This window comes from Seriola lalandi, unplaced genomic scaffold, assembly GCF_002814215.2.
Source record: "Seriola lalandi dorsalis isolate HSWRI2012SDOR001 ecotype SW California unplaced genomic scaffold, Sedor1 jcf7180002054440, whole genome shotgun sequence".
In the NCBI taxonomy this organism is placed as follows: domain Eukaryota; kingdom Metazoa; phylum Chordata; class Actinopteri; order Carangiformes; family Carangidae; genus Seriola; species Seriola lalandi.
This window is the reverse complement of record NW_019524993.1, coordinates 398,799-408,349: the sequence shown is the minus strand read 5'-3', so window position 1 is coordinate 408,349 and position 9,551 is coordinate 398,799. Positions and strand designations below refer to the sequence as shown.

General features: G+C 43.7%; 1 protein-coding gene across 1 annotated transcript; it reads right to left on the bottom strand.

Annotated features, from left to right (window-relative positions):
• Positions 1–303: 303 nt before the first annotated feature.
• On the bottom strand, positions 304–9,519 carry ctr9 (CTR9 component of Paf1/RNA polymerase II complex). The gene is made up of 23 exons (XM_023410857.2): positions 9,459–9,519; positions 7,176–7,274; positions 6,789–7,028; positions 6,568–6,685; positions 6,397–6,486; positions 5,551–5,807; positions 5,341–5,448; positions 5,011–5,247; positions 4,669–4,887; positions 4,254–4,437; positions 4,072–4,160; positions 3,773–3,958; positions 3,318–3,405; positions 3,091–3,239; positions 2,892–3,008; positions 2,658–2,803; positions 2,465–2,536; positions 2,070–2,205; positions 1,780–1,932; positions 1,533–1,681; positions 1,342–1,441; positions 1,126–1,238; positions 304–1,022 (listed from the first exon to the last, which is right to left on the bottom strand). Exons 1-23 carry the CDS (start codon positions 9,501–9,503, stop codon positions 626–628), a joined length of 3,492 nt encoding a protein of 1,163 aa, XP_023266625.1. The 5' UTR covers positions 9,504–9,519; the 3' UTR covers positions 304–625.
• Positions 9,520–9,551: the final 32 nt, after the last annotated feature.

Genomic DNA, 9,551 nt, shown 5'->3' with positions numbered 1-9,551 from the left:
TTTACCGAAGAGCCTCTCGTTTAACCGATTCTGTCTGTGAATTGAGGGACGCAAACTACTTTAAAATTTCATTAGTAAAAGCCAACTGACATCAATACGTTATATTAACCTTAGAGTTGTCATCTGTCCTAATTGACTCAATATGGTTAAAGTTTCTTGTTAAAGTTTCTGTTTGAGCAACTCATTTTTATGTCTAGCTTATTCAGTGACATTTCATAAGTTATGGATGCAAAACATGAATGAGTATGTTGCCGTCTTAAAATGATACAGGAGCAGAAGGTGACGATGCACATCTCACACAAATCTTTGTTCTTTTTTTATTTGACATTTTGTTGAGGCATCGTTCCATTTTTGAGTCAGCGTCTTGTCTGACCATCTGAGATAGAAAATAGATGTTTACACCTTTTGGTTCACTCCAAACAACTTGATCTATCTTTAACAAAACATCTTTAACAAAACACAGCTGTGAAAACACATTTCCAGTAAGACGTGAGAAATACATCACTGTGCCAAAATAACTACACTTTTCTAGGCTAATTCCAAGATATATGGACAGAAATCCCTGCTTTTAATAGAAAATAAAAATGCAGATGTGGAGATAAGTCTGTGAGCAAGATCTGAAGATTTAATCGCTGTCTTCATCATTGTTGGAAGCTTCGGGTTCAGAGCCGTTGTCAGATCGCCGTGGGGAGCCCTCGTTGTCTGATCCCGCTTCAGACACTCTGTCTGATCCCCGGTCTGACGCCGCGACGGGCGAACCAGGCCGAGACTCTTCATCTGATCCTGACCGACTCCTCTTGCTTTCGTTGTCTGACTGCTCCGAGTCAGACTGCCGCTGGATCCTCCTCTTCTTCACTGGGCGGTCGCTGCCGGAGTCGTCGTCCTCGGAGCCTGCGGAGCGCCGAGGGCTGCCCGCCTCGCTGCCGGAGCGGTTCCTTCCTCCATCCGACTCACTGTCGGATGCAATGCGCTTCCTGTGGCCGCCCTCGTCATCAGATCCTGAACCACTGTCTCTTTGGTGTCTGTGTGGGAGAGAGGGCACCAATGAATTGAATTTTGTTGATTTACTTATATTGCCAGCACTGGTTTGAGTGTAAAATCGGATTTTCAGGACTGTGCTTTTACCTGTCTTCAGCTATTTTCAGTCCATCCTCATCTGAAGATGATTCAGAAGAGGAGATGATAGCCTTAGACTTGATCTTCCCTTTGAGAGATGGTGGCAAACGCTCAGGCTGTGGCTAAAAATGAGAATGTTAAAAGCTAGGAGTTAGGCCTGAGAAGATATTTTAAAATGATTTAATCCGGACAGAAGAGCACAACAAAGAAATGACCAAAAAGGACCTTTTCGATCCTCTTGCGTTCTTTGGGTTTACGCTGCTTCTTGGATCGTGATCCTCCTTCCTCATCATCACTTTCATCCTCTCCTCCTGCTTTAGCAGGTCTGCAAGCACAGGACAATTTTCTCTTAGTATTAACATTGTTTGCATTGCAGTCGAAATAACCACATTTGGCATTCACTGCATCAGACTCACCGCCTCCTCTTCTTCTTCTTCTTCTCTCCATCCTCGACCTCCTCCTGCTCACTGCCACTTCCACCCTTTCTCTTCTTCTTCTTCCTGATTGGCAGGTCCTCGTCAGAGTCATCGTTGACGAACTCATCCATGTCACCTCCTTTCTTACGCTTGGAGATAAAAATAAAAAACAAGTATGTTACCAACGGTGAATTTTGGTGCAATTTAAAAGTTTGCTGATGAGTTCGCTATCGGTGCTAGCACTCACACGTCCTCCACCACCGCCTCCCTTCTTCTTTTCTTTGGCCATTTCTTTCGACCCTTCTGCGAAGGTGAGCAGGTTCTTGGTCTTCTCCACGTACAGAGCTCTCTGCTCCAGGAGCTTCTTCTGTTCCTCTGCCTCTCTGTTCCGTTTTTCCTCCTAACGAGGTTTGAGGGCGACAAGCCAAACGGTTAATAAGAATCCTATTACCATAAAACATGTAAAACATGACTCCTTGTCACTGTGCGCTATTACCAAAAAGATTGACATTTTTTGTATGGTAGCAGCATAAGTACCTGCTCTTTGAGCAACTGCTGGCGCAGCAGGTCCCTCTCCTGCTCCTGTTTGGCCCGAAGCTCCTTCTCCTCCTCATCCTGCTTTCTGGCTCTTGCCACGTGGTATTGAGCCTGACTCAGCAGGTCAGAGCACTGCCTGCAATCCCACAACACACCCGTACCCACAGTGATATTACAACCCACACTAAATGAACCAAACTCCAGTCCCATGTAAAACATTGTAATTAAATGTAGAAATGGGTCAATTATTATATATTGGCAAACTATCAGTATCCTCTGATATTAGCTTTAAAAAACCAACTACTTTTAGAGCTACTCCTATAAATTCTTGTCATTGTTCCCTGAAAGCACACAAAAGCCTTCAGCGTGTACCATGAGGATAAATTCACACTGACCTGGCCTCAGAAGCAGCCAGAGCGAGGTCAAACCTCATCTTGTCTCCTGCCTTGCTGAGGTAGCTGAAATACCTGTGTGAAGAGGAGGAGGCAGAGGAGGGTGAGAGGGAGATAAAATTTCAGGACTGGGCAGAGCACAGCCAGGAGGATCAGGATGGTAGGAGAAGTCATAAATCAAGTCTAATGCCACTACCTGTGAGCCAGCTCAAGCTCTTTGACAGCGCTGAGCACAGCCTTCAAGTTGCTCTTCTCATCTTTCAGCACAAGAGTGGCCAGTCTCTGAAGCACCAGCGCCACGTTGAACATCAGCACCGTGTCGCTGGGCGCCACGTGACGGGCCTCATTGGAAACACATCAGAAAGACAAAGTTATACTCTCCTCATATTGTAGAATAAAATAAGTGCATTTAATTTTTTTCTCATGTTACCTTCAGTAGCATCTGCTTGCACTCTTGGAGTTTCCCACATTTGAAGAGCGCCCTCGCGAGGTACAGCAGCACCTCAGTGTTCTGATATTTGTAAAATTTCTTCAGGCAGTTCTCATACTGTGGAGCAGATCAAAATGTAAAAAACTGTACAGACCAAAGACAATAACTTTCAAAAAGTTATCGCAAATGAGGCTCTTACCATCTGCACAGCACTGATGTACTGCTTCTGCTCGACATAGATGTGAGCCAGATTTAGCCAGACGTCACTGATGTCCGCTGTGGCCTCCCTCACCTGCGCAAACACATCCCGAGCCTCTCTGAAGTAGCCCTTGTGGGCAAGGACGGCACCTGGACGAAACGGTTTTTATGTTTAATGCATCATCCACATACGGTAGAATAAAAAAAGCAGAATGAAGCTATACAGACCGATGCCATTGGCGGCATAGAGGTTCTTGGCATCATTTCGCAGGACTTGTTTGTATATCGCCAGGGCTCGATCCTGGTGTCTCTTTTCCTGTCGAGACAAAAACACCGTTGCTCCATTTGGGGATCTACAGTTTCCTTTCACATAGTGTTTCATCATAGAAACACCCCGCATCGCCCAAAACAAAGCAGTGGTGCTACATCACACACCTATGTTCGTGTTTATAATGAGGGAAGCAACTCATCTATTAGTTACACTGATAACAGGATGTAAAGTTCTTACAAGATGGGAAAAGTTAAGACACAGCCCCACTAGTCACAATCACTTTTGCATTGCATGAAGACACAATGTTAAAGTCTTCGGCATTCACTGAAGTGCTGTACTCTTATACAATTTCAACTGCACTGTCTGTCATTTGTCGCTCTTTCAACTTATGTTAGAAAACAGCCGTCTGCACCTTTTCCCGGTCTCTGGTGGGCTGGTGCAGCGTCTGCAGCCACACGTTACCCAGAGCCAGCATGGAGTAGGTGTCGTTCTGTGTGGACGGCTGCTTCAGGATACGCTCAAACTTCTTTTGGCCCGGTCCCCATTCCTGTTTGGCCAAGTGAAGGTTTCCTATCAGAGACCAGGCGTCCGGGTGGTCCTGCGCCAAACAGAGCAAACGTAAGAAAGAGCTTTGCGTCAGACTCTGTCATCTGCTGTTGTGTGAGTGTTGTACCATAGATAGATAGATAGATAGATAGATAGATAAATAACCTGATTAATCTGCAGAGCTTCTTTGAACCAGTCAGAGGCTTCATAGAAGTTTCCTTTGTCACGAGCCATCGCTCCAAGACGCAGATAACCTGTAAGCCAAAAACATTTAAATGATCTCTCAGAGTACAATCCTTTAGTCTTCATGGTCTCACACTTTTTATTCTCTCATGTGTCATGCTTACAGTCCACATAGTTTGGATGCTCTCTGAGGATGTTTTTGTAGAGTTTCTCAGCTTCGTGGAATTCACACATGGCCTCATACAAACGAGCCAGATTGTAGGAGGTGGTGACAGAAATGGCGTTGTAGTAATGCTCGTCATGCTCTCCCTCAGCTTTGGCCCGGTCCAGAGATGCCAGAAAATATTTCTGTAGGAGTGAAGACATGACCCCAGCTTTGAAATAGCACTATTGTATATGCTAAATATACAGTGTTCTGCATACCTCAGGATCCTTAAATATCACAGTGTAGAAAGCATTTTACTGCGTCGTTTAACATCCCTCATTCTCACTTTGATATTAGTCAATGAATTCCCTGGTAAATGTGGCTATTTTAGGACATCAGCTAATAGTCGCTCTCTGTTGTATGTTGTCAGCTACCTTAGCCTCTCCCAGGTTGCCCAGTCTGAAGTGAAGAGCCCCCAGGTTGTTGAGGATCTCCGGGGGAACGTCGGCCTGCACCTTCTCCTGCAGGATGCGGGTGGCTGTACCGTAAGCAGACAGCGCTCCCTGTATGTCAGTCTGCTCCAGGATCTGAGCCAGCTCGATCCATGCCTCCACATCATCTGGGTACTGCTCCGTTACCTTCTTCAGGTGACCCTAGAGGACAAAAACAGTGGCGTATATCCAAGTTAAAAATATCCATGAAATGACCATTTAACATATTCCTCAGGTCAAATCTGGCAGTTTTCTGAGCCAGGTGATAACTGACAGGATACCTACTTTAGCGATGTCTCTCTTTTCCTGATCGTCAGATGTTGCATAGAGAGACCCAAGGATTTTCATAGTTTCATAGTTGTTGGGGTAGGCCTTTAAAACCTTCTCAAAGCACTGTGCTGCGTTCTCCTTGTCTCTCCGATACACGTACATCTGCCCCAAGCCAAAGAAGGGCAACACAAAGGTGGACGAGGCAAACTGAGTGGCTTGGTAGTAATACTGAAACGCTTGGTCATAGTCCTCCTGAAGAAAGAAAGAGCAGAGATATCAGAGACAAAAATTGGTAGTACAGTAAACAATCAGTTCGCCGGACCGGGATTGGGTTTTGGATCTTACCTGCACGTGAAAAGAGCGAGCTAACTGGTAGCAGCTCTCAGCCTGCATGGCTTCGACTTCTGTGTTATGGAAAGCATGGAGGGCCAGATGCTGCACTTTGCTGTAGTCCTGATGGGGAAACAGAAACCAAAGACGCATGAGTAGTAGTTGAGTGACACACAGGTTTAGATTTGTGTCAGGATTTCAAAAGGACAACAGACTAGTGATTACCTTTTTGAAGAAGAAATGGTTGGCGAGGTGGTTGAGCACCATGGGGTTGCTGGGGTCGATGGTGTAGGCCCGCGATAGGAGCTGCACTCCGTTCTTGATCGAGTCTGCCTCCTTGTTGTTGAGCTCTAAAACGGCCAAACCAACAAGAGCTCCCACGCACTTCGAATTAAGCTCCAGGGCTCGACCGAAAGCCAAACGAGCCTTCTCCAGTTTGTTGAGCTTGACAAAACAGTGACCCATCCCCAGCCTGACCTCCGCTGCTCAGAGACGCCACAACAAGATAAAGAATGGTGGAGATATTAACTGTTACACGTGTCTACGTATGAGAAATACATTATTAACTGCAGATGGAGATGGATCACCCATGTTTGGGTGTCAGCATCAATGTTAGCAGATCTACAAAAGGGAATCACAGTACAGGTATAACAAAAATCTTGTTTTTTGGATCTTGGATCTTGTTTCATAATCTGTCCATGCCTAGACCCTGGTATTACCTATTATGATTAAGACTTTTTAAGACCCACAGATACCCTGTTCAAGTTAAGTGATTGTGTCTTTAGTTTATCATTATTTTTTAATGGACATTATTCTTCAACTGTAAAATATCATGCTTTAGTATATACACATATGCCACAACTCTATAACTCTATAACCACCTTTGTAATCTTTGTCAAAGGTGTTTGTTACCAGATTCTTTTACTTTCAAATATTAATACTGGCCTCCAAAGTCTTGTACTGGCCAGACTCTAGTAGTACAAGCAGCAGTATTAATGTCATCATAGTAGTGCTAGTAGTAATCAGGGATACAGGGATGTGTTTTCGAGATAAAACAAGTTGCTTGTTTACCTGGGCAGCCGGGGTTTGTACGCAGGGCCTTTTTGTAGTACGCCAGTGCTCCTCTGTAATCCTTTTTATTGAAGGAGATGCAAGCTTTACCTGTTGAATAACAATGGTGTGATTATTTCAGTCAATCACAGTGGTCAGGATGAATCTCAGTCTCTTTTATATTCAACTTGCCAAGCAAAGCAGGGATGTTATTGGTGGACTGATTGAGGACAAAGTGAAACTGAGCATCGGCCTGGTCCATCTTGTCTCCTTCGAGCAGGCAGAAACAGGCTCTTCCCAACAAATGGTTCTGATTGACACACAAGCATGTTACATTTAGTTGAAATGCAAAAACACTGGAGCCAGAGTGGTCCTCTCTCATTATCAGCAGCTCTGACAGACATTTTTCTTACCTGATCATACATGATGATCTTGTCTGCCATAGTATAGAGAAGCGTGGCCTGCGTGATGAGCTCTTTCTTGGCATCTTTGTTTTTCTCTTTACGTGCTTGCTGGACATAGTAAGCTGCCAATGTGTCCAGACAGGTCATCTGGTCTTTCTCATGGTCTCTGTAGTCCAGGTTTCCATCGATGCGAGCCGCCTCTAAAAGCTTGACAAAATCCTCTGTTTTGCCCTGCTTGTAGTACTCCAGCTGAAAAAGGACAAAGGGGCTGAATTTAACTTTGCTTTACAGGGATCACGTTTGATATCTGGCTTGTGTTCAGTTTCTTCAGGATTCTAACATTATGCATTACGACAATGAAAGTAACAACCGTCTGTGGTAGCGCCACTGACTCACCGCCAAAGCAATCCAAATGTGGAGCTGTGTGTGCTCCTGCTTCAGGATACTGATGACCTCGTCTCCTTCTGGCAGCTGATCGAAGTCAAGCTCGATAACCTGCAAGGTGCAGTTTGCTTATGTTAGTAAGCATCAGCGTCTGACAAAACTCCTGTATCGTTTAAGACTGTTATGAATGAAGGTTCGATGGAACAGCGATGAATAGTGTCTGAGTTTTTACTATAACATCTCTGGGTATATTAGGCCATTATGTTTGGTGTTGCAAATCAACATCCGTGACTGTTTTATGGCATTATTGAATTTTTAATGACTTTTGCACCAACGTGATAAAGGGTCTTCTTTTGGTATTTATTTCACTTAATTAGCCAAAACTAGCACTTTTATCTAGATGTTTAGCCATTAACAGTTATTTCATTGACTTACAACCCAATATCACACTTAGCTTATAATTCATCAGTCCAACTGCAAAAAATCCTACCTTAGTGAAAGTTGTAGTGCTCTGTGTTCATTGCAAGTGTTCTAGAGATGTTGATCCAACTGCATAGTTATTTTGGGGGCTGCGGTGCTACTGAATTATATTGTGTCATACTGAGATTATTCTAATGCTCTGTTCACATCAGTTATATCAGTGTAGATACTCTCTCTGTATAAAGCAATACAACTCATCAGCACCACAAACTACAGATACAATATTATACAGCAGCTTACAAAAGTGTTAGGCACTGTGGATGTGTAGATTCTTATCCATTATGCAAAACTACCAGCGATGCTCTAATTGGTCCCATATTCATTCTGCAGCACGACAATGACCCCAGACGCACAGCCAGAGTCATACGCCCAATCCCAATGTCCCCCCTCAGACTTGGAGGCATGTTCCCAGTAAGTTTGTGAGGACTTATGGCTGTCCCACTGTCAAACCATCGAGGGCATGAGGGCTCCCTAGCAGACATTTTGACCCCTTTAAGCCCACTTTTCGTAATTCCGCATTTCTGTAGACTTTTGCTGAGGGAATTACCCAAAGTTGATAGCATTGTGACATTAAACACAGGGTTGCCATGGTTATCAGGGGACGCCCGGAAGCGTTAAAAAACAGCAAACAACGGCCATAAATCGCAAGAAAAACAGGATAGAAGAAGAACAGGTAACAAACAAGCATGAAAGGGACAAACCATAATGTTAGCATTACAAAAAAAGGCAGTATATGACAGTATAAACCCAGAGCTCAATGTGATTCTGAGCCAGAGGTGTTGACTTATTTGTCCTATGATGATATGATGATGAATTCAAAATATCCAAATTGGATCAGATCTGATCCAGCAATCTTTTTTTTGTTAACAAACAGGGAACAAAGGGAGGGGGGGTAAAAATGTACAATCAAAAGACCCAAACCCACAAATGAATGCAAAAGTTTTGACATCATCATGGTAACGCAATATAAGGTAACTCAATCACTCACCAGGTGATGCCAATTAAGTCTGTGAGGGTTCAGGGCTTAGGGGTTTAGGGGGGCATTGGGATTGGGCCATAGAAAACTATCTTCAAAGACAAAAAGAACAAGGAGTCCTGGAACAGATGGTCTGGCACCCAGAGAGCCCTGATCTCAACATCATGGAGTCAATCAGTAAGATTACATGAGACATAAGACACTGAGACAGCCTGAATCTACTCTCTCTAACTGTGGCAACAACCCACCTGCCAAGTACCTTTAAAAACTGTGAAAGAATGTAGTTTTAAAAGGATGGTCACGCCACATACTTATTTGATTTTGTGTTTTTTATTCCGTTTACTGGACTTTATATGACGCTAACTGAATATATACAATTGATTCATGGCATTACTTTTTTTGCATGAACCATTTGCACGGAATTCAAATATTGTGCGAGATAATTTGTATATCACTGCTATAATGAACTAACCCTAACCCAGATGTCTCAACACTTTTGACTTTTTAAATTAAGATAAATATGTAACGATGCTGCTGTTCCTGTTAAACCTGATTTCATAGGTACTGCATCACTGAATACGGCAGTGACAGAAAACATCTCAATGACTTTAATCAGAGCGTGATGTCATATTTCTGTTATAATGTTTTCTAATGTTCGCACGTCTGTACTTGCAGCTCCGGGCCTTTACCGGTATTTACGTTTCAAATATCAACATTAAACACGAAGCTGAGATGTACTGAGCGTTAGCTAATACTAGCTAAAGTTAGCATTAATGGCAAGTGGCGTTAGCACGGCGAGGTTCACTTCAAACAATAACTCAAGTTTACATGAGTTTTACCTCATCGGTGTCCCGCAGAGGGATCTCAATGGAGCCCCGAGACATCTTGACTGAGGACAAATCCACAGATGTGTATAAGAGACAGGGGGTGGG

Excerpts from the sequence above, each read along its gene's own strand:
- ctr9 (XM_023410857.2), bottom strand. The coding sequence starts at position 9,503 with ATGTCTCGGGGCTCCATTGAGATCCCTCTGCGGGACACCGATGAG. Across the intron at positions 5,449-5,550 it reads ACCATTTCTTCTTCAAAAAG|GACTACAGCAAAGTGCAGCA; the intron begins GTAATCACTAGT and ends TTTCCCCATCAG. Across the intron at positions 2,537-2,657 it reads GAGCTTGAGCTGGCTCACAG|GTATTTCAGCTACCTCAGCA; the intron begins GTAGTGGCATTA and ends CTCTTCACACAG.